Raw genomic sequence first — 24,921 nt, 5'->3', positions numbered from 1 at the left:
ATGTGCACTCTAACAATATCAGTCTTAATCCAGCTCTTTCAATATGTTTTCCTTGGGAACAAATTTTGAGTCTACTGCTGGGAAAAAGTTGACCTCTCGTTTATGAACCAGGCAGGTTTCTTAAGCCTAGGATTGCACTTATGTTCTCAGTTTATAGTGTTTGCTTAGTGATTTTCAAGTTGTTTACTCAAATCACTGCAAAATCCACTAAAGAGAAGATAAAGAAAAGATGATATCATCACTTCAGGAGTTGCCCAACTTTCCAGACTGGACTACAGGGCAGGAAGGTGGCCTGGTGTTAAGCATGCTAGAAGGAGGCTGATGAACTGTAGGCTGCCCCACAAACATTCTTTAGGACTCTATGGGAGCTAAGAAGAAAGCATAGTTAGAAGGAGAAATGTGAACCTGAAAGCTGTGATCAGCTCTGATCTACTCTTAGGTCTTCTGTTCCCAGATGTCAAAGGAGTCTTACCCAGAAGCCACTTAGGACTGAGGCCTAGGTACCCTTTCCTTTCATAATGAAGCCTATGAAGAATTTAATATGCTCTGATCACTGAGGAATTATATAAAAAGGGAAGAGTGTCCTTTGTATGGTACAGAATAACATTTGATGCTGCAATGCTGTAAAAGAAAAATATAGGTGCAAGTCTCAGCTCCATTCTTCAAACAAGACTTAATGCCTGGGTTAAAAGGCCTAAGCACTGTCACTTGCTCAGATCTCCCTGAAGCAAGTCCCAGAGTTCTGGAATCTGTGCCCAATGAATGATTCTTGACACCTCTTCAGGTATCACACCCACCCTGCATCATGCAGTCTTACAGCAGCTGAAGTCATAGAATCATAGATTTATTACAGTTGGAAAAGACCTGTAAGATCATGTAGTTCAACCATCAACCTGCCACCATGCCCACAAGCCATGTCTCTCAGTGCCACATCTCCACAGTTCTTGAACATCTCCAGGGATGGTGACTCCACCACCTCCCTGGGCTGCCTGTGCCAGTACATCACCACTTTTGCTGAGAAGAAATGTTCCCTAATTTCCAGCCTGAACATCCTTTTGTTTTTCTCAAGATATGAAATCATGAATTTTAAGAAAATGGGGAAGGACTACTTTGACTATATCAATGTTGGCAGCTGGGACAACGGTGAGCTGAAAATGGATGATGATGAAATATGGTCAGAAAAAAATAATATCATCAGATCTGTCTGCAGTGAGCCCTGTGAAAAAGGACAGATAAAGGTAAATATATTTTCTACTTATTTCAGTTGTATGCATAGGCTTGAAATGTGAAAAGAAATTCTTTCTATCTCTTTCATAGAGGCAGTATCCCACACCTTAATTAAACTGTACAGACATAAATTTAGTTCCTGCTCACATCATAGTCATTTCACAATTTTCATAAGTTACTACTGTTGTACTTCTGTATCTGTGAACTGTTGTCTTTTTTACCCTTATAATCCAAATGCTTTAGAGCAGATATTGTTTGGTGCTGTTTTGTTTTGTTTTTGTGTTTGTTTTTTTTTTTTTTTTCTTTTTTGCTGCATATGTTAATAGCATCTGATTCAGTGGAGTGTAAATCCCTGGCTGGGACTTGTGAGTACAACTGCAGGTAATTCGTAAATAATAATTGCTAGAAATTTAGTGCTAGACATAGACACCTAAACTGGGCCATTATTACTCACACACCTGCGGTATCTTCGGAGAACATCGGTAACTACTGCTGCTTAGAACTGCGAGAGAAGTAAGTAACTTTTTTTTTTTTAATGATACCTATTTTATCATTTCTTTTCTTTCCTAGGTTTTAGATTTTTTTCCAACCAACCTGTTGGAGTGTGAGGAAGAAAGATAAATGATTCTGTCATATATTAATTGTACTCTGTTGTTCTGGAGCATTCCATGAAACAAAGCAGATAAAAAATCAGCAAGTCCCTAACTTGCCTTGCAGTCATTTCCATACAAGTCTGTGCACTGAGAGGATTGTCATGGACAATGGAATGGCATGAACTGAAAAAGAAAAAACTTTTCTCCAGTGTTGACATGGCACACTTGCAAATCCGGGAAGTGGCAAGGGCTGATGGGAGGCTGATCATGCTCTGCAATACAGAGAGTGAAACATTTCTGTCCAAGTCTTGCGTAGTTTTAGGAAGTTACTGTGGTGTCTTCACTGGCTGGTCTTTTGCAGAGTCAGCAAATTCCATCAGTTCAAATCCATGTGCCTTCAGCATAGTAGATACATGCAGTTATGCCAGATTTCCAAATTTCATAGTCAGTGGAAATACATAGATTATTTCAAATCAGGAGTTGTTTATCCTCAGTTAAGATTATAAAACAGTTGAGAGTAATCTTGGTTTAGAAACACATTTATTTTCACAGCCAGGACATTTGGTTCAGATGGAAACAAACATTCTGCAGACACATGAGGGAAGGGAGGATGACTTACACCCCCAGTAACTAATCATAGTATGTTAGCTTGCTGCAGCTACTAAGACATATATTCAAGAGGAAAGAGATGTACAAACAGGTATTACTGCAGAACTGCTTACTGACATCCTCTGTAACTTGTTTCCACAACTCAGGGGACAGAAAGAATCTTCAGTAAGTTTCCTCCCACCTTCTGCCTGTGCTTTCAAGGATTCTCCCAAGACAGTTATCACAGAATCATTGGAAAAGACATGTAAGACCATCTAGTCCAACTGTCAATTCTTCTCTGTCAAGGCAGTTTATCACACACACACATACTTCAAGCCCAGTGTTTGAAATGTTCCTTATGCTCTGCTTTAGGCGACCGACTGTGAATCTCAAAGTTTACTGTATAATCTTTTATCTTCATTGCATTCACAGATGGTGGGGAAAGCTGGATCCTGCCTAACTTCTTGGTGGCTTTCTTACAGGGTTATTTTGGAATGAGTTATTATGAAGGAATTTGAAACTTTCAGTGCAATGAGATGCTGTTACTCAGCAGGGTTTTGTGTAACCATCTGAAGCAGAGGGTAAAATCCAAACATAATCCATTTGTATACATTCAAAATTGTGTAAAACAATTAATTAATCAGATAGTAATAATTCAACTGGTTCAGTGGATTAGAAAGATGACAAGAACATGGTAAAAAAAAAAATCTGTTTTTTTTTTTTTTAATTAAAAGGGACAGGAAAGATTGTTTTACTGTTAAAAAAAATGCTCCAACAAAATTATATATATTCAAGAAATGGAAAGAAAAAGGATGAAGATACGATTTTATAATGGACTCTGATTTACGAGCAATTCTTTTCTTCCTAGAGAAGGATACATAATCATGGTTAGTACTGGATAAGAAGTGCTGAGAGTACTAGTTTTCTTTCTAATTTTTCAGATTCTAAGTATTCTATTAGAAGGTGCTAATTTGGTGAGAAGTTTAACATGAAACTGTAAATGAATTGTTTTGATAGAAAAGGTGTTTTCATAATACCATATTGTTATTAATTTGACATTTCACTTTCTTGAGTTGTAAAATGATGGATTTTATAAGGCATTATTCACCAAAATATGTCTAAAATTGGTACAAGCTTTCTGAGAATTTATTTTGACAAACACAAGTAACTTTTAAAAGCTCCATTGTTCAAACTTTTTGTTTTAGATCAAAATAAAAGAAATCCAAAGATATGATTTTTCAGGAGGGCAGATACATTGCTTTGCAAGCAGATGTAATCTAAGGTCTTAGCAAAATATTTATGCTCTTATGTTTTTTCTTCAAGTTTAGCTAATTAGGTGACTTTTATCTCCTTCCATCTTCTACTATTTTATAAATAAAATTCAAATTTCAAATTTTCCAATCCCTCTATTGCTGATGAAAAAGATACAAATTGCACTTTTTGTTCACTACAGTTTTGTAAAGAACAATGTGAGCAAGACAGTAATTCTTCTTTATACTAAGTTGCATTTCATTTATTGAAATTTCAATAAGGACATTTGGTTTTGAAGTCCTCTTCTAAATACACCACTGCATAAAAATACCAAATTTCAAAAAGCCAACAAGTCAGTTTACTCCTTGTAATGTAATTGAAAGTATTTGTTTTAAAATTGTTTAAAAATAACAAAGAGATGGACACATGGACAAAAAGCACAGATAATGATAAATAAGGGTCTTGAAAAATCTACATCTCAATCATGAATATGTAATGACATTTGGCAACAAATTATAAGATGAGAAATCAGGTCAGATGCTAAAATGGACTAAGATAACATTCTCATTTCTAGGAAATTAGAAATGTAGTAATCTAAATAGTTCCAGAAACTATGTTCAATTTGATATTTGGAAAAAAAATCAGTTTTAACCAATTACTCAGAATTGAATGAAAAATAAGCATCCAAAAATCTTTGGATAATAAACACTCAAATTCTTTTCAGTCTGTGCTCAGTGCCAGGACAAGAGGCATTGGGCACAAACTGAAACACAGCAGGTTTCCTCTGAGCACCAGGAAGCACTTGTATGTGTGCAGGTGGTGGAGCTCTGTCACAGGTTGCCCAGAGAAGGTATGGAGTATCCCACTAGGAGATCTCCAAAGGCCACTTGACATGGTGCTGGGCACCCTGCTCTGGGTGTCCCTGCTGGAGCTGAGGTTGGGCCAGATGGACTCTTTTTGTGGTTCTGTATTGGCATCTATACTTCTACTGGGTTACTGGCTTCTTCTGGTATATACATGGTGTGGGAATGGAGAACTTGTGTCACTTTTTGGATGAACAACATATGATATCATATCATATCATATTGTATCATATTGTATCTTGTCAGGAGTTCTCTTCAACAACAACAGCAACAACAACAACCTTTCTTAGAAAAAAAAAAAAAAAGAAAAAAGAAAATTAGTACTTGGGGCAGCATGAATGTACATTTATGTTGCTAAATCAAATGTCAATTTTTATCTCAGGTGATTCGTAAAGGAGAAGTGAGTTGCTGCTGGACATGCACTCCTTGTAAAGAGAATGAATATGTCTTTGATGAATACACGTGCAAGGCCTGCCAGCTCGGCTCCTGGCCCAATGATGAGCTTACAGGTAAACAAGTTATGGGTGTGCTTATGTTGTCAATTATTACGTTCATTGGCTAAGCTGAAGAAACAAATAGCAGATACAGGTGAGTATGAGGACTCTTTGCTTTAGTCAGATTAAGCCTAGAGATATAACTGAAATCTGAACTCAAACTGGTATTTGTTATCTTTCCTCAAGTTGATCCAGAAGCCCTTAGATTAATTCAGCTGCTCTCTAAAGACATAAATACATAAATTGCAAGATCTAGAAATAAAAAATCTAGTCCTAGCATCGAATTTGAAACTGTACTAGCACCAAACAGGTTGTGTATCTCATGCCCTTCCTCAAACACACTGAAAAATGAATAATTATCAGAGAAATTATTAAAGAAAGTCAAACTTTATTCAGTTTTATTAACCTCTCAGGCAGGTAAAGAAGAGTTGTGGCAATTGCTGATGTTGAAAGCATCAATGCTCCAAATAGACTTAGCTCTGTAGCAGTCCTTTGTTCACCAGATGGTCTGCTAAAACACTGGTTTCATTTTCTCCTGGCCATTCTGTAGATCTCCATACTCTTGCAGAATGTCAATTTGCCTCTTCCGGGGCAAAATTGTTCCAATACTTGTATCCCACAGACTCTCTTCTTTATGACTAATAGACAGGATTTGTGTGTTCAGATGCTCAGAGAACAAAGATGCTTTAAATACTGCTCAGGGATCAGGTTCTCATTATGACTGTCTTTGCACCAGGGGAGAAGAGACAGGCTTTTTCCACAAGAGTTCACAGACTAGTTTACATATAATTTCTATGGATGAAGTGAGAAATGAGTGAGATTAAAGAGAAGGAAGACATAAGGAAAAACAATTTGCTGGGTGAATTTATGTAATTGGAAGAGTGTCAGATAGTGTTTGGCCTTGAGATAGATTTCTGTAAATAAGGTTAATCAAAATTTTTCCCTTGTAAGGGATGTTACATTGTGGTAATACATGATATAAGAATACTAATTACTATAAATAATAATTTTAAAATTATTTAACTATGAAATTGATAGGGTATTTATCAGAAAATGCCAAATATTAAAATTCTGAAGAAAACTTTTAACTGATAAAACTGAAACAGCAGCAAATTAGATTTGTAAACTCTCCTCTAGTCCTGAACCTCCAGCACTGCCTTCCTGAGCACACAGCAATCAGTCAGAAAACCCCTCTCACATCAGGAAAAGCATTCTCATGTCAAGGGAATGGAGAAAGGAAGAAGAGAACCTGATCCATTTGATTCCTTCTTTCAGCACACAGTACACAGTTTTGAGTATAAACTCAAATTTACATCCTGCCTTGGCCATACGTTGACCCCACTGCAGGGACCAGGCTGCTGCACCAGGCTGATCAACTTGTGAAAGTCAACTGGTGCAAACGGCCAACTCTTCAAACAAATTCCTCTGAAATGCAGCAGTTCCCAGATCACACATTTGTTTCAGCTATCACATGAATTTTTACCCAAAGTAGATCAGCTGGAATAACAGCTGCTACAATGAGGCTAGAAGGGAAATTGCTCTAAGTGCCTCATCTGGTCAATAGAGGATGCTTTTTTGAAACAATGGTGCTTATAACTGCCCATCATGTTGGAGAATTTGACGGAAAGGGGAGGGAAGGAAATAGACTTTATGTGCTATATGTAAGGCAAAGTGGAGCAGGCAGCCTCCAGCATGGCTCTGGCACCTGGGGCTTTGTGTTGGCTCTCCAGGACACTCAAGACCCACAGCCAGGTATCAATGTGGGCTTGTGGTAGCATTTATCCTCTCAAGGTATTACTTTGCCCTCAAGATGGAAGAACAAGAGTGGGTTGGGTCAATGCTTTTCCACCTAACTCTGGGCATTTCAAAGGAAAGTTGTTCTTCCAGTCAAACCAACTGCTTCATGTAATACACGTACCGTTGTATTTTGAAAACATTTAATTTGTCTTTTGTATGCTGAATCACGGCCTGAGCCTCTGATTGATCACCTGAGGCAAGCAATGAGTCAGCCACAGGAGCACAGGTGAAGGCAATTCAGCTGTGCTGCCAGAAGGGGTGGAGCCTGGTTCCACCTCTCCTAGACCCATTTAAGAGCTGACTTCCCCAGGGTATCTTTTCAGGAGATCCGCTCTACTAGGGTTTCGTAAGTGAGCCTAGGATACAGGTAAGCATTCTATCTTTTCTGGTTTGGTGTAATAACTACATAGTCAAGGTCTCTGGTATATCTCATAACTGTAACATCTGTGCATCCATTGATATACAGTCTTTAGACATGCATTTTGTGTTGCATGGCAATGAAATCTGATAGGCACATGTTAAACATCAGTGGACATCAATACCAAGCAATGGTTTTTAGGAGATCTAGCTGTTGCTTCTTAGCTGGGCGCAGATTCAGCAGAACATTGGGCAACTGAACCCTACCTCAGTCTCTGTGAACACTGCTGATACAGCACGCATTCCTGGTAACAAGATCCCTATCATCATAGCTGCATGGCCCTCTGTTTCCCATCTAACTTAACTATTCACATGATGGTTGGATCTGGTCTTATTTAGTCTTGTATCAAAAACAGATTTTAAAAAGTTTATTCCCAACTTATCTACATGATATATTAAGCTGTATGTTTTTCTGATTGTATTTATAGACCCAACTTTTGCAACTTGTAAAGAAATCGCCTCTTGATCTAACTTTGTTTGCAGTGTAAGTTTAGTAATAAATATGAAGTAAATGTAAGGAGAGAGAAGTGCATTTTGAATTCTGGTGAGCAAACTTCTCATTAACTTTTCAAAGCACACACCAATCTCCTTGAGATGTCCCTACATCTGATACTGCAGCAGACTGTGTCTCTTTGCTGCAAGATAAAGCCATATCTTAGGTAATGTCAGCTCCTCAAGGCCACACATAAAAGCTTACTGGAATAAGTCTTCCTTGCATGGTCACTTTTATATGAGAGTTCTGCTTCTGAGCCTCTGGTTTCTGAGTCAGTAAATTTATCAGCCATGCAAAAGGAAAGGCTTTTAATGTGAAGCTGCACCTCGCTGTCTGCCAGAGGTCCGAACTTAGATAAAAACATTTTTTTTAAATCCTTTCTTGGCTCATACAACAAAACATCACTTCAGTTTTCTTATACACAATGGCTGGTAACAATTTGGGCCACAAACTTCAATATATAAAAGATATAATGGCTGAGATGCTGCTTATAAAAAAAAGTTCAGTCTTGTTTTTCAGCCACCTGAATGAGAATCACCAATATGAGAATTCAGCTGCAGGAGGAGAGCAGACAGAAGAGATGCAACGTGTGTAGGAAACCATTATTCTCATAAAAGATAAAGAGCTGTGAGATCTCAAGTACAGTAAGGCTTAGTAAGTCCAAAGGGAAAAATGAGTGGGAGGAAGAATTTCTCTTGATTAAGTCAGTTACTGGAAAATATATCTATCTAGAAAAACTGAGGCTAGGAAAACAATGTTTAGTCGCTAATATCTTATTCCTTACAAATTTTATTTTCATTGCTTGTGCACAGAACTTTCCCCAGGGACCAAACTGTATCTAGAATGCAAACCTACTAATTCTCTTTTCTTTTTCCCCAGTCCATGTGTACTATCCCCAAAAGCACTCCAGGTCCAAATCTTTCTCCTGGGCTAGTGTCAACTGGTCTACTTATGTACTGTAGATCTCCTTCCTAACACTCTGTTAGTAATGTGTGTATGTGACACAACCACTTCACACAGCACTCAGTGTGACTGAGCCATACTCAATTAGAGCAGAAGAAACGCGTGATTTGAAGTCCAGAATGATATGCTTACACCTCCACTGTTCCTTAAAACACTTAATGGTGCTACATTCACAGTGGGAGGAAGAGAAATGGATTCCAGGTGTGTTTAGATGTGAATAAACAAATTCTTACCTTTTTTGGTCCAAATCTTGATGCAACTGATTTTTCAGTAGGCTGAGAAATGCTTTTTAGTTCTCCTGGAATCCACTGACTTTGAGGGCATGATCGTCTGCATTCAGGAAGGATACCCTGGGAAAACTGAACAAGTTTTGCTCAGCAATGCAAAAGTTTGTGAGTGGCTGTAGGAACATCTTGATCTGGTGATCCCCAGGGTTTGTCCCCAGGACATTTTTGAGGGGGAAAGAGACAATTATTCTTTCTTTCTGTGATTCAGGGACAATAGAAAACAACAACAGAAATGGTTCTGGTAATGTCGGGGACATCAAAGAAAGCAGATGATATTAATTAAGTGACTTTTGCATTATCTTCAGGCTACAATGACATTTTCATCACTCCCTGTGTACTCCAACTATGCTGGTTATTTGATTTTCTTGATTAGATTCCGATGAACATAGGAGGTGAAATACTTTACGGTTCTTGAAAAGTTTTCTTTGTCATTCATGGATAAGGCTAAACATCAGAAATACGCATTTTTGCTATAGTTACAAAAATTCTTTCACCTAATAAGGTACAGTATACCCAGTATAGCAGATTTACAATTTTCATGTTTGAAAATGCTAGATAGGAACAGGAGTATCCAAACAGCACTTGAATGGTGAGAACTGGGGGAAAAGAAAGTGCATTCCACCTCTACATGACAAAACACTTCAACATGCTGACCGTACTGGTGCTGTGTTCTGTTATCAGCCTGCTCCTTCCTGAGCCCAAGCTTGTACTCCTATGGATTCATAGAATCACAAGATCATTTGAGTTTCTTGTCTTCCTTTCTTGACTTCCTTTACCTGTGGATGGAGAGATCTTGTGCCCCAGGAAAAGCTTCCTTTGAGATCTGCCATCCCTTCTCTGCTCTCTTTCATTTGACGATGGTTTCCCCAAGGGGTTTGTTGATTAACTCCCTGAAGAGCTGGAATTCGGCTTTCCTAAGATTTTACATCCTGATTTTTACTCCGTCTGTCCAGTATCCCTCAAGTGTGCAAATTCCACTACTGCATGGTCACTACAGCCCAGGCAGCCTCCAGTGCTGATGTAATCAATCAGTTCACTGGCATTGGTCAGCAATAGATCCAGTATTGCATCCCCCTTGGTGGGGCCATCTATTGCCTGGCTCAGGAGGGGATCCTCAGTACATTCCAGGAGCCTCCTGGATCGCCTGCAGCTCAACATGATGCTTTTCCTGCACTTGTCAGGGTGGTTGAAGCAAAATGAGAGCCTCTGATCATAATGCCTCCTGTAGCTGGAGGAAAAAGGCTTCACCAACAAGCTCTGCTTGTTCAGGATTTCTCCCTGAGAAATGAAAATGAATGCCTCCCTTATCTTGAGGACATTGCTCATGTTGTCAGTGAGATCAGCAGAAAACAGGTGGTGCAAGGAGCCCTGGGCATGGTCTGGTACAGCCCAGTTGGGACTCAGCATAGAGGTGATGCTGGTTCTTCCTGTTCACTGCCCATTCTTGATGTAATGTAGGGTTCTGAAAATTGAATATCTCATTCATCTGGATCCTTAATGAAAAAAAGTTATTCATATCTGTGCCTAAAATATCTAACAGTAACTGATTGTTGCCATAAAATGCCTTTCTTCTATCACAATTCATAATAAAGTTGAAACCTTTGGTAATTTTAGTAATTGCCTGACAGTTGTGAGCATGAGGCAGAACAGAACTTAGCCCATGCTGGCATTGATTTTGCTGCTGAAAAATTAAGATCCTACTTTTATCATAAATTCCAAGGCTGTAATTCAGTCGGGTTAAAAGAAGGGCATAATTTTTGTGAGGTTGTTCTCATCATTGTAGATGTGCATCAACTAAAATGAAATCTGATTTTTCACCCTGATTTCACAGGTAAAAGGGAACTTCCTTTTCCTTTCCTTTTTATGCCAAATTAAATGTAGCCGTTTCCATAAGTCATTCTCACATCTGCCTTTTGGAAAAAGCAGTTAACAGTGAGTTAAATGTTCAGGTGACAATATTATGACCAGGATTTATGCATTAAAAACACTACATTTAAAACATGGAGCTAGTATTCATTTTGGTGAAACTCAAGTCAAAACATCAGAGTTGACATACAGATGGACTCAACTCCTACAGTTCATCAGTTGTTCTGACCATTCTGCACATTTGTTTAATTTAGGAACCATTCCCCATTTGGTCATATAGTAACTTTAATGAACTATTCTAAGACTCATGGCCTTGCCTTTTACTGCAGTTCACAGCTAAATCAGTGTTCTTGAGTTACTTGGATTCACCTCCTGCTGTACAGAAGCATCTGCTGCTGCAGTTTAGGATATGATGTGATAGGTCCCTGCTCCAGCCCTGTAGAAGAAGCAGAAGAAATCAGGTCTCAGCTGTGCCCATTGTCAGTGGAAACCCACCCTCGTGGATGGTTTCAGTAAATGTGCCAGCCTGGAAGTCGCTGCAGATGATAATTAAACAGGTGGTTGCTTCCACATGCCTTCCTATTGCTGTGACTATGAAAGATTTCCCTGGAACAAGAGAAAGAACTGTTGATATTAATAGTTCAGATTACCACATTGAAAGGTACCAGACCTTAGTACTGAAATGTTACAGATGTGCTCTCTCATTTCAACAGCATATATTCCACATGGACATCAGCAGGGCTGATTTTTCACCCAGGACTTTGAAGAGTGTATTTCTCACACTTGTCTTTTGACAGTTCAGGCAACAGTTCGGGTTTTCTTTCCCCTCTTAAAAAAAAAAAAAAAAAATTATGAAGATTTTCCTGTCAGATTCACTAGGATTTTGGTTCTGAATCAATTCCTGTCTCTCAGCTCTCTGTATGTGAAAACCTGGTCATTAATCAAGATTTCCCTTCTGCCATTTATTGAAATTATGGCACAGGGAGAACTCAGGAATATTCATATAGAATATCTAGCAACATGGCAGCAATACACATTCAATCATGTGTGGTAAGTCCCATGTTGAGATTCTCTTTCACAACGAAGTAGTCGTGAATTGCAGCAGGTTGCCCAGGGAGATGGTGGTGGGTGCCTTGTCCCTGTAGACACTCAAGGTCAGGCAGGACAGGGTTTGGAGAAACCTTATCTAGCTGTAGATGTTCCTGTTCTTTTCAGTAGAGTTGGACTAGATGACCTTTAAAGGTCTCTTACAACTCATACAAGTCTATGATTCTAAGTCAGTAGATTGTTGTTTAGGCATGACAATTGAACTCCTGCTATCTATGACAGAGATTAAAAAAAAAAAGACGAAAAGTACATCTTTTGTTAAGGGGTGCCTAACTGCCTCACTCCACAAAAATGTTTAGAATTTACAAAAACAGCAGTGACTTTCTGTCAGTTTTACTCTTCATATGAACCGATAATGAACTTCTGTTCATGATGTTGACTTACGGGATTTCCCTGAATTCCCTTCACTTTGCTGACTGCATCCTATTTACAACCCTTAATCTGTCATGTTTATCTTTGGAACTAGTTTAATTATGTGTTCCATACTGCCTGTCATGAAGGAGATTTTCAGTTTTACAGATAATGAAGGTATAGTAAGCTCTCTTAGGCATCAAGGCTGTAATAACAAATTAAGACAGTGTCATATTAAATCCCCTGAAAATAAGAATGATAACAGAATGCTTCATATCTGTGAACTCTTATCCAGACTAACTAATTTTAAAGCAATATGAAAGATCAGAAGTGGCAAGTTTACTTCAGGAGAGAGAGCAGAGGTTACTCATAGGGTCAAATCTTCAAGAGCTCTCATCTCATTTATAGAACCATTTAGCCCATCCTTAGAGAGGCGGATATTACAGAATATCAGATCTATTTTCTATCCCAGGAAATCCTCAGATACCCTCATTTGTAATTTGTTGGTGATATTTTTTTTTTAGTGCTCCTCACAGAAATCTCTTCCCTAGCATGTTGAACGGGACTCTGATATTTTATATCTGTCTTGCTATTTACACGTATATTTAGTACTTAGCTCCCACAGTTTATGTCTCTGGCCAGAGAAACGTAGAGATTGTTTTATGTCAATTTTACTGGTCTCAGAACCAGCACGCTTTTGAGCACAGAGTACAACTCTATACCTGCTCCAAATTGGACTATAGGCATTGCTCCTAACAGCCTTTCCACCAGACAAAGATTGCCTCAGCCCACTGCAGAGAAGACAGGATTGGGCCTTCTGGCTCTATTTCAGTTGGAGTTTCTGAGCCAGTGAGGAGAGAAGACTTTCCAGGTGCTTGAAGATGTTGATGAAATGTAAGAAGTGGGCTACGAGATGGGATTTTGTCCAAATCACCATGGAGCACACAGTTATTTATGGGATGGGAAATATTCTTTTATTAGAATTTTCAGCATTTGTCTTGGTATAATAATAGCCATCAAACTGACTGTACGGTGACTGTGCCATTTTCCCATATTTCTTTTACTTGATTTGATCATCTCTTTCTGCAAAGTGTCATTGTCAGAAACCATTATCTGCAAAACTGTGAAATGAAAGCCTCACCAATCATTTGCTTTATGAAGAATATCCAGTCCTTAAATCTTAATTGAAGAATAAATAATTGCACAGCTTAGCATTCCCCTTGCAAAGTACACTCAGTTACAGAGAATAAAAATGGCACAAGTTTCAACTCTTTTCTCAGGTATTTTATTAAGAGAATGTAAAAGGGTAATAAAGCAAGAAAGGCATGAAATAGTTTTAAACCAGCAAGAAATGTTTGGCCTCTGTTGTAATGTTAGAAACTGTGCACGGGTCAGCCTCTATATCATTGTCTGCAGATAAAGGCTAGCTGTCAGGTAAGAACATCAGAAAATCATAGAATCATAGAACGGCGTGGGTTGGAGGATCCTTAAAGCCCACCCAGTTCCAACCCCTGCCATGGGCAGGTTGCCCCCCACCAGCTCAGGTTGCCCAAGATCCCATCCAACCTGGCCTTGAGCACCTCAGGGATGAAGCATCCACAGCTTCTCTGGGCAGCCTGTGTCAGGGCCTCACCATGCCCTGAGTAAAAAATTTTTTCCTGACTCTGTTGATGTTAATCTGCCCTCTTTTAGTTTAAAGCTATTCCCCCTTGTACTATTGATACCAGACTGTGTAAAAAGTCGGTAACCCCTCCTGTGTGTAAGCTCCCTTCAGGTACTGGAAGGATGCAACGAGGCCTCCCCAGCTCCTTCTCTTTTCCAAGCTAAACAAGCCCAGAAAACTTCTTTGGGAAGAACTCACGTCAGGAGGGATATCTGCTTATCCCGGAGAGTTCTTTCTGCTATTCACCCTTCTTCTGCCACTCTTAGTGGTATAGAATGATTTTAATGATGTCATTTGCATGCTACATTAATCTTGATGAAGTCAGAATGAAATATCTTGTCTCCCTCAGTCTGAATAAGAAAACCCTTTAAAACCAAAAGGAGTTAATGAATGCTCACGTGAGTATTTTGTGAAGATCTAAATGTCTTTGCTACGTTAAGACATGGTAATAATTTTATTATTGCAACAGAAAGCTTATCACACCAAAGTAGTTAAAATACAAATGGCCAATTAATCTTTGTTTAATTATCAAGGGCAAAACTCTGTTACTCCAAAGCGATGTATCCTTTAACTGCGGATATGTAAAACATTTTGTTACCCTAATTCTGCTGATTTTTCTGCAGGAATACAGAACTATCTGCCTCATACTTTTGTTAGACAACATATTTACTATAATATCATATTGTAGATACTTATATATTTTTTTACAGTATTGTTTAGAAATACATAATATAGAAATACTGGGAGGAGAAGGGATCTAAATCTAATATTAACCAAGATTATTAGCGTGGAAAGGTTTTTTGTTATTAAGAATGTCAATGAGATATTTCAAAATACTTAAGCTCCACTGAAAATAAAGGAAAAGACTAAACATCTTACATGTAGAATTTCCACAAAAAACAGATGCCTGCTTTTCCCACTGATCATCAAGATATTGGGATCCCAGGCTCCTTTACTAATTTGAATTGCTCAGCATCCAGGTCCTCATCAAACAGTGTCTTGTCTAAATTGCCCTTATTACTGAAAATACAGATGTGAATACCCAGCACTCCATCCATAAGGGGTAAAATTCTTTTGCCACCCTGTACCCTGAGGCAGGCTGACATTTTTATGTCTGGCCCAGCCAAAAAGCAATTTGATTCCAACAGTCCTAAATTTTGAGGTCATTTTTTATTTGTAATAAGGATTAGTCAAGCTAACTAGTTAGTCAAGCACTCTGTGAAATGAAAAACCTTTGGCTTTCAGATACTCTCGTTTATTTGATTTATTAGCTTCAACTCTAATTATATTGTATTGTTTTGTATTATAGTGAGTTATCTTGCATTTTGATACCTTATTTAGTAAATTAGTTTGTTTATCCTCAAATCATTGCCGCTTTTTTGTTTTCAGGCCCCTCTCTCTTTTTTTTTTTTTCCTTTTTCCCTTTTTCCCTTCCCTCGGTGTGGTTCCCTGGGTCCCTTTGCCCCGCTAGTCACAGAGCTGGGCGGAACCAGCCCATAAACCATTGACAGATGGGTACAAAGCATAACTTATTAAGCCCATACATAAACTGAAAAAACTAACATCCTTTGAAGGGGCTGCATGTGTTTAATTCAGCTTTGACTCTAATTTATTGTTATTAGTTTGATTTTGTGAACTAGATGAGAGATTAATTCCTCAAACATCTTAAAAGTGTGAATGACAGATATGGAAATGAGTACTGTGGGACATCCCAAAGTACATATAATCTGCATCATTAACCCCAGAAAAGTCTTGCTGGAAAAAAATTATTCTGTATGAGGAAGAAGTACTTTTTTTCCTTGATGGCTAGAGTATCTGCATAGTCATTAAGCAAGTACCAATATACTTCATAATTAGTGTATGTTAGTATATCATTGATGCCTGCTCCTTAAAGGACAGACAACTTTTGAGCATTTCACATCAAGGCAATGCAACTTGATTATGAAATTTTTCCTTAAATTACTAAATTAAAAAAAATAATAATAATAAAGGGTAAATTTCACTGTGATGCAAGGTGACTTCTTAATGCATTTGAACATTTTTTCAGTCATAGTGTTAGATTGTTACATTCCAAACAGATAAACTGTTATTGAGATAAGCTGTCACTGAAAAATATTTAGTATGCCATTATACCAATAATACTAGCCTACATTGATGGTAACAGCAACTTCATGAAAGAGAAAAATCTATGAAATTATCATTAAAGAATCTAATTCCTACATACTTCAATTTACTTTTTTGTTGTTGTTGTTCCCTGTAGGTTGTGACCTCATCCCAGTCCAGTATCTCAGATGGGGTGATCCTGAACCAATTGCAGCAGTTGTTTTTGCGTGCCTGGGTCTGCTGGCAACCTTGTTTGTTACAGCTATATTCATAATGTATCGTGATACTCCAGTGGTCAAATCTTCCAGCCGAGAACTTTGTTACATCATTCTAGCTGGCATCTGCTTGGGTTACTTGTGCACTTTCTGTCTCATCGCAAAACCTCAACAGATTTACTGCTATCTTCAACGAATTGGCATCGGTCTCTCCCCAGCTATGAGTTATTCTGCTTTAGTAACTAAAACCAACCGCATTGCAAGAATCCTGGCTGGCAGCAAGAAGAAAATTTGTACAAAGAAACCTAGATTCATGAGTGCCTGTGCCCAACTTGTTATTGCATTTATCTTGATATGTATACAATTAGGCATAATTGTTGCCCTCTTTATAATGGAGCCACCTGATATAATGCATGATTACCCAAGCATCCGAGAGGTCTACTTGATTTGTAACACCACCAACTTGGGTGTTGTAACCCCCCTTGGATACAATGGATTATTAATTTTGAGTTGCACCTTTTATGCATTTAAGACAAGAAATGTCCCAGCTAATTTCAATGAAGCAAAGTATATTGCCTTTACAATGTATACCACCTGCATCATTTGGCTGGCTTTTGTGCCAATATATTTTGGAAGCAACTACAAGATAATCACCATGTGTTTCTCAGTGAGTCTGAGTGCCACGGTGGCCCTTGGTTGTATGTTTGTGCCCAAGGTCTACATCATCCTTGCTAAGCCTGAAAGGAATGTACGCAGCGCATTCACCACATCAACTGTGGTCCGCATGCACGTAGGGGATGGGAAGTCATCTTCGGCTGCAAGCCGCTCAAGCAGCCTGGTGAACCTGTGGAAAAGAAGGGGATCATCTGGTGAAACACTTAGGTAAAGTCTGCTAATGTGTGAGTGTGGGGAAGTTGTTATGTTTTTCCGAGGGTTCAGTGATAATGCTAATAATGAAAGGACAGAGGGAGATATATTAATTCCCTTTGTCTCACCGCTGAGAGAGGAGAAGTCCTCTTTCCCACATCTACAACAGCTACAGGTCTGATTTAGTCAAAATGTTGTGCAAAAGCGGGACACAGCACAATGGACAAACAATCTCAGAGATGGAAGCATTGGCTGTGTAAACTGTCCAGTTCTTGCAGGGAGGGAAGTAAGATCTTAGCAGGGAGAAAACAAGAACAAGAAATATTACTAATTACCTTGTCCTTAATGCACTCATTTGCAAGCTCTTTCACTTGAATGAATTGCACAGTCACTGTATTTTTTCTCTAGTCACAGCAGGAGGACAACTGAGTGGCTGCTAATGCTACAAAATCAAGGTGGAGTAGCCAACACATGTGGCATCACGAGTGGCCACTCAGGCATCTGAGGATTTGTCTTGTGATTCTTTTGTCTTTTCTCTTCTATTACCTGATTTTCCTTTCTTCTGTTATCTCTCCCTGCCTTCTTTCTCCTTGTCCTTATCTGTCTTCTCTTCTTTACCTATCTTGATATCTTTTTCTCTATTCATCTTCCTAAAAGTCAGTTGCTCATAGGCCCCATGATTGCTACTCTTCCTGCCATCAACCAGATACCTCCTTGTGAGCTATTTCTTTGTTTCTTCCCACAAAAATACCTGAATTCAGTGATCATGATGACAGCTTGTATGTTCATTACATAAAAATTACAGTCAGTGAACACCAAAGGGAAAGGAAAACTCTAAAGTGGGAATACAGTCCAGACTCATAGACAGACTGTGCAGGAGCGCATTCAAGTCAGTGGTTCATTTACGTCTTTTGATCTCTTACACTTTTGATATGTTGGTGATGAGGGTGATTTTGGGTTATTTAATTATTAGCATAAACATGGAAATCTGCCTGTATAAATGCAGAAAAGAAATCTTATCATTCCTCAGCTCTGCATGCCTCGCCCAGAAGTGACAGTCGTATTTCCCTCCTCACTGAAACATATGGATTTCATGATTGATAATATGAGTATTTCTTGATGTGTCATTATTCACACTGAAGTTTACATGGAACAATGGCAATTTGTAGTTCAATTTCTCTATGATCCAAAGTTTTGATTCAAGGGAGAATTTTAGTAATAAAAAACAGAGGGCAGGTTATGTAAAAATGATTATTTGTTTCTGCCAGTTTATTTCTCGTGGTTCTCTTTCAGTGATTTTTAATTGATACATAAATTGATGGGTTTTTACCAGGTATCTTATATCTGTAAATAGCATTATCTTTCAGTTCATTTTCAGGTGAAGAGTAAGATGATGTTTCAAAATAATAAATCCTGTATCAGCTTATGTGATGGTTACCTGAAATGTACCTCTCTACAAACTCTGTCTGTTTGTGTGACCTGAAATGTTGAAGCTAGGAGACCTGCAACCACTTCTGGGCTGTAAAAGAGGCATTCTTCATAGTGTCCTCAACAGGATAACATTATTCCTCTTTTAGATCATTCTTATCTGCCCTCATTTTGGTTTCAGAACTCACTTGCCATCTCACAATATTTTTCCTGGCAAGGAGAAATTACAGATAATGGATCTTGGACTTGGGAAAGATTTGTTTGTCATGTGTTATGGCTCAGTTTAAAAAAAAAAAAAAAAAAAAAAAAATTGCTCTAAAATATTTTTTTTATTCTGAAGAGTATGGAGTGTCTTAAAGACAAGATGTATTTTCTTCTTTTTGAGGACTCTGTTTCATTTCTCTGTCTCTATGTGTAGAATACACCTGCAGTAGAGATGTATTAGTAAAACATAATAGATTATTGATAGTGACTTCTTTTTCAGTAGCATTGAAAATAGCATTGAGAGCATCAGATGCATTTGTGTAAGAATGAAGAAAGCAGCACAAAGCTGATATACTGGCATATTTACCTAGATATGAAAAAACTAGAGTGTTTTATCTGACACTAGGAGAAAAGCTTTCATGCTGCCAGCATTACTCATCAACACTTAAAACTGCAGCAAAATGCCTAAGCCAGTTAAACTGTGATGGTGCCTATGAACTTAACAGTGCTTAGCCAGTATGTGCCTGAAGGGTTTGGGACTCCAACATCAAGCTGATTCCATCAATTATGAGAAATTCTCTAATCAGTGTCTCTTTAGTTGCATGAAAGAAAATGAAACAGAGTCCTAGAATATACTGAAGAAATTTAAAATGCTGCTCAGGAATTTACCTGTATCTGATATCATCTCCAAGAACAAAAAAAAAAACCAAAAACAAACAGAAAGCCACTTTCAGTCTCACTTCTGCTCACTATAGAGCATGAGAAAGTAGAACATTAAAAAATAGAATATTTTATAAAAATTGCACAAAGTAATATGTTTCATGGTATTATTCAGTACAGTGTTCACAATCTTGTTTTGATAGGTTTTTCAAGTAAACACTGAAGTACTCAGAATCAAAGGAAATATGCAGTAGAGCTACATGGTATTATTTAAATAGCACAGTGGGGTTTTATTTAAGAGAGAGTGAGTCACTGTTGAGTTTTAAAGAAAGATGTTATTTAAATCAACAGTGTAGAGAGGAGCCCCTATCATTACCCTTTTTGTTCTTGACACTAATTTATAACAGTGTAGTATTGCATCAAATCATTGTCAAACAGATAATACCAAAGCTCCATTCGGAGCTTTCACATCAGCTGCAAGATGACAGATAACAACACTGTTTTTGCCTAAATAAAGCAATACATCTGTTACAGTCCTAAATGACTTTTTGCATGGGGTGCTCTTCAATAAAATAAAGTAAAAAAAAAAAAAAATAAAAAAAAAATAAAAAAAAAAGCTCAGGCAAGCTGTGACTGAGTGTTGGAATGTATTTTCACCAAAATATATTACTGAGCAGAGTAAAGCTATTCATCACCCAATGAAATAAAAAACATTTCATGTAGACTATTGTGAATCAGCTCTATATTCTATATTCTACCATTGTTTCAAAGTAAGGCATTGTTTCAAATTGGACATCAATAGAAGCAGCACCACAAAGAAGAATGCTGAACACCACATAGCTGTAGTGAAAGGGTAGGTAATGATTGGACAAGGGGATAGAGTTTTAAAATTTAGAGATGAGGTTTAAATATGATGGCAGGGGGATGTTGTTTTGCCACCGAGAGGGTGGCAAGGTACTGGAACAGGTAGTCCAGATAGGTTTTGAATGTCCCATCCCTGGAGGTGCTCAATGCCAGGTTGGATGGAGCCCTGGGCAGCCTGAGCTGCTGGTTGGCAACTAGCCCACAGCATGGGGTTGGAGCTGGGTAAACTTTGAGTTCACAGAATCACCCGGGTTGGAAGGGACCTCAAGGATCATGTAGTTCCAACCCCCCTGCCTAGCAGGGCCACCAAACACACACATTCAGATCAGGTTGCCCAGGACTCTGTCCAACCTGGCCTTAAACACATCCAAGGACGGGGCATCCACAACCTCCCTGGGCAGCCCGTTCCAGGGCCTAACCACTCTTCTTGTATAGAACTTCCCCCTAACATCCAACCTAAATCTTCCATCCTTTCATAGGGACTAGGAAGCCCATAAATCGAGCAAAACTCCATTTTACCTTAAGGTCACAGGGATTATTGTTATATATGAAGCAGAACTCTTTTGGAAATGTCTGAAGTATGGGCTTTGTTTGTCCTCTTCTTATTCTCCAACTACTCTGTAAGATAAAGATGGTGTATTTCTGCTATAAGAGTAGGTACTGTGCTATTTCTAGCCACAGCTGCACACTAAAAGGTCTGTTTTGCTGTTTTGGTCTGGGATAGAGAAAATATTCCAGTGCTTCTTTTACATTTCCAATACCTTACTCCTAAATGACACACAATAATTTAACAGCTGTGGGTGTTTATCTCTTTTGGAACATGTCTTTAAGTGGTTCAAGCCAGGAACATTTTCATTTTCATTGTAACTTCCCTTTAAACACATGCATCTCTCTCAACCTGCAAAAAGGCAAGTTTGCCTTTTATTGTTAATTAAAACCCCCAAACACTCTGTCTCTCCCATGCCTGTGTAGTATTCTTTCAAATCTTACCACTGTTCTTTGCCCTACTCTTCAGCTTGCTCCAAAGTCTTCATAGTGCATGCAGTCCATGCTCCTGGTCTCCAGTTCTCCCACTGCTGGGTATGAATGACGGTGTTTCCTGCCCTTGGCTGCTTCTTCTCATAGGTCTCCAACCCACCTTAAGGGGCTTCTCTGTCACTTGAGCATCAAATTCTGAACTGCTCTTTCCTGTAAAACAAGTGAAAGCCAATGGAAAACTGATACTCTTCTGTAGATCAAGCCTTGACCTGAATGCAGGGAGCAGATCTGTTTAAGCAGTGAGGTGAGAACATCTGGAAGAAGAGAAAACACCGCTCTGAACCTGAGGGACAGCTCTCTGCTTGAAAATTATCATAGAATCATAAAATACATTGAATTAGAAGGGACCCATACAGATCATCAAGTCCAACTCCTGGCTCCACACAGGACCATATGTCTGGGAGTGTTGTCCAGATAATCCTTGAACACCAGCAGCCTGGGGCTGTGCCCGCTGCTCTGACGAGTCTGTTTCATGCCCACCACCCTCTGATGAAGAGCATTTTGCTGATATATAACCTGAATCAGGGCTGTAGTTTGTATGTGTCCCCATTTATTTATGTTTGCAGTGAGACTGAGGGGCCAAAGAAAGAAATTAAGAACCTGTTGGATTTTTTAAATTGCCAGCTGACAGCTGTACCTATGAGTTTCCTGTCTCCCATGGGGAAAAAGTGATGAGCAAGGCAGACTTTTCCGCTGGACTGGGTTCAGCCTTAGACCACAAGTTGTTATAATTGGTATTTACATCAGAATGTCCCAAACTGTGCCATAATGAAGCATTCTGGAAAGTGTTTACAGTCATGCTGTGCACTTTGTTTTCTGCAAGGAGTGACTGTTTTCTTCCTCCTTCCCTCTTCTCTCTCTCCTATTTTATTTATTTATTTATTTATTACATCTTACGGTTGCTATATCTGTTTTGTTACAATTCAAACAGGATATATTTTGATCCAAAAATAAGACAAATATCCTTGAATTAACCTAGAAGCTACCATTCATGGTTATAAAATATTGCAGTTAAAATACTATATCGTACACCAATATATTTTATCTCAGCATCAAAATCTCGAAGTGACTTTTTTTCCGAAGCCTGAATTGAAATTTCTCAAATAGAAGTAAAAATTAAGAACCAAAGATTTCAGGCTTGAGCTAACATAAGAAGTGATCTTAGCTGTTACAGAAACATCTGAAAGATCCAACTGTTACATCTAATAATGAGGAAAACACTGAGAAGGCTGACTGGTTGAGGGACGTATCCGTAAGTCTTAGATTCGTAAAATCATTAAGGTTGGAAAAGACCACTAAGATCATCTAGTCCAACCATCAGCCCATAAATGGATAGACTGAAGTCGTGGACATCAAGTTGTAATGAAATGATTTTATAATTTGTGTATGCAAACATGCAAAGGAATTCTGACATAAATATGCAAGATAATACCTCAAGAGGGTAAGCATTCTGAGAAATGAAACAAAGTGGTTACTTGACATGGAGCAAATAATGCTGTAAAGAAGACAGGGTTGTCCCACGGGGCCTACCAGCCTGTAACAGCAGTGTAAAAAAAATGGGGGGAGTTTGCTGAAAGCTGGAGCTGGCTGGCATTTAAGTATGCTGTCATTGAGAAAGATACTGATTGTGAGTTCCTGCCACTGCATATTCTATGCGGACACATTTCTTACTGTACAAGTGCCAATTTTGTCTTCATTTATATGCAGCACGAGCCATTTCTTCTACACATTTTGAATAATGATAGAAAGAATGCCACAGTTTTCCTCCAAACTCATATGAGAATCTTTGTACTTATTGTGCTTCAGCAGGGCAGGGGTTATGAGTTCATGCTCAGCAATATTCACAGCCAAATTGCTAGATACCTCTTAGTGAAAGCAGTGCAAGTGGTTGCACTGGTTAACTCTGGAACTTTAGAGCATAACAGAGGTGATAACCTCATGATGTTGAATTCATGACAGGTATACCACAGCTCATAACAAGCTGTATTAACAGTCTGTCAGCTAGGCCAGGATGGATTGCTTTCCTCTGGAAGCCCAGTGGAGCCATTCTGGCTTATATAAAACAACTGATCAGTGAAGGCAGAAAGTTGTTTTCCAGCCTGTTGGAAAGAACAGTGATTATCTATGTCAGACAATGACCACCCTGGGTCTGTTTTGTCTTATAAGTATAATATCCATCAAATTTTTATACTAACTTTACAGTAAAAAATCTTTTACAGTTCTCATTTTATCTTACTGAAACAAACAAAAACAAACAAACAAAAATTTTAAAGTGGAGAGAGGCAATGACGTTTTTTGAAATCTTGAAGTTTTATAGAACAGGCAAATCATTTCTTGACAACTTAATTATTTATATTAGCTCTTGGGGGAGTGGAGTGCATCAAAACAGGGGATTAGTAAACAGTATGATTTAGGAGAACTCATGCTTAAGAAGTTGCATTACAGATATGGCGTGCACCATCTCTAAACTTTTAACAGTGACCAGCATTTAGCCATTGCTCGTCTCGGCATCATAAATCACACTGAAAGGTGAATAGTAAAAGTGCTACAAAAAGAGGGAAGTAAAGATTACCATAAAGCAAAAGAAGTCACTGAGAGATTATCATGTACAAAAAAAAAACCCCTCGTTAAAAATTAACTCCTACATGTGTTGTTTCAATGGGACCATGAACTACAAATTGCTCAGAGGTGTTTCGATGACTTTGTACTATAAAACTGCAGAAAAAAAGTGGAGGAGTAAATCTCTTACACGATATAATGCCACTAGAGAAGGTAGCAATTGAGATGAGCGGAATGTCTGCCTCAAAGAGAATTTTTCTTATTCAGAAATGTAAGCAAAGTGATCCAAGATATAAGTTGTTTGCTTCATGGCCTTGCTAAAAAAGGAATTTTGATGCATGCAGGAAAAAGTCTTTGATTCTTCAGGGGAAGTCATTATCCTTTTGACGGATTAGTCTACATTTATTAACTAACCAGCTCCCAAGGGAAACATTCTGAGCTATCTAAAGCTAATATGCTACAAAACATGGATTGTGAGGTTGCTGAATTGTTTAAGTCCTTCATTTTTCTCTAGATAAACTGCTCCTGGTGTTTTTTCAGACAAGCTTGATGCTGTGATTAATTAAACTTCAAATTTTGTGAAATGACTGAAGAATATTTAATGTAACTTAGTGAAAGTTATTAGGTATGAAAGATTTTGATGAATTGTTGCTAAAATATTCCCTCTGTACAAAGAATTTATATTCTTGACTGCCCTGATCACAATGAATTTTAATGTGTGCAGTGTTAGTGTTGTTGTTTTGAATTTTTCCCCTCAAATTTAATTAAAATAATGATTGATTGATATAAATTGTTTGGCTGCATTGACTGAGCTCATGTATTCAAGCTTAGTTTTTTGATTTATTTGTATAAGACAGTGTCTCCATCATTTTGAATCAAATCCTATAGCTGAACTGTTCAAACAAATTTACATTGTAAACAGTTCCCTGTCTACTCTTGCCCAAATATGCTCTAGATGGAAAAATGCAATCTTGTTAGTGTAATACAAAAAAAAAAAAAAAAAAAAAAAAAAAAAAAAAAAAA

General features: G+C 38.2%; 1 protein-coding gene across 3 annotated transcripts in view; it reads left to right on the top strand.

Moving 5' to 3' along the window:
• Positions 1 to 24,921, top strand: part of GRM5 (glutamate metabotropic receptor 5) — a 228,018-nt gene that overhangs the window by 187,763 nt on the left and 15,334 nt on the right. For all 3 annotated transcript variants that reach the window (XM_042809697.1, XM_042809617.1, XM_042809532.1), the window contains exons 5-7: positions 1,070 to 1,238; positions 4,905 to 5,031; positions 16,221 to 17,160. In XM_042809697.1, the coding sequence (XP_042665631.1) occupies positions 1,070 to 1,238; positions 4,905 to 5,031; positions 16,221 to 17,160 (1,236 nt within the window). The remainder of the gene's footprint in view (positions 1 to 1,069; positions 1,239 to 4,904; positions 5,032 to 16,220; positions 17,161 to 24,921) is intronic.

This window comes from Centrocercus urophasianus, unplaced genomic scaffold (genome assembly GCF_019232065.1).
Source record: "Centrocercus urophasianus isolate 14NV4802_14NV808 unplaced genomic scaffold, USGS_Curo_1.0 seq_1, whole genome shotgun sequence".
Taxonomy (NCBI): domain Eukaryota; kingdom Metazoa; phylum Chordata; class Aves; order Galliformes; family Phasianidae; genus Centrocercus; species Centrocercus urophasianus.
The sequence above is the reverse complement of the archived record's forward strand: the minus strand, read 5'-3'. Positions and strand labels throughout refer to the sequence as shown.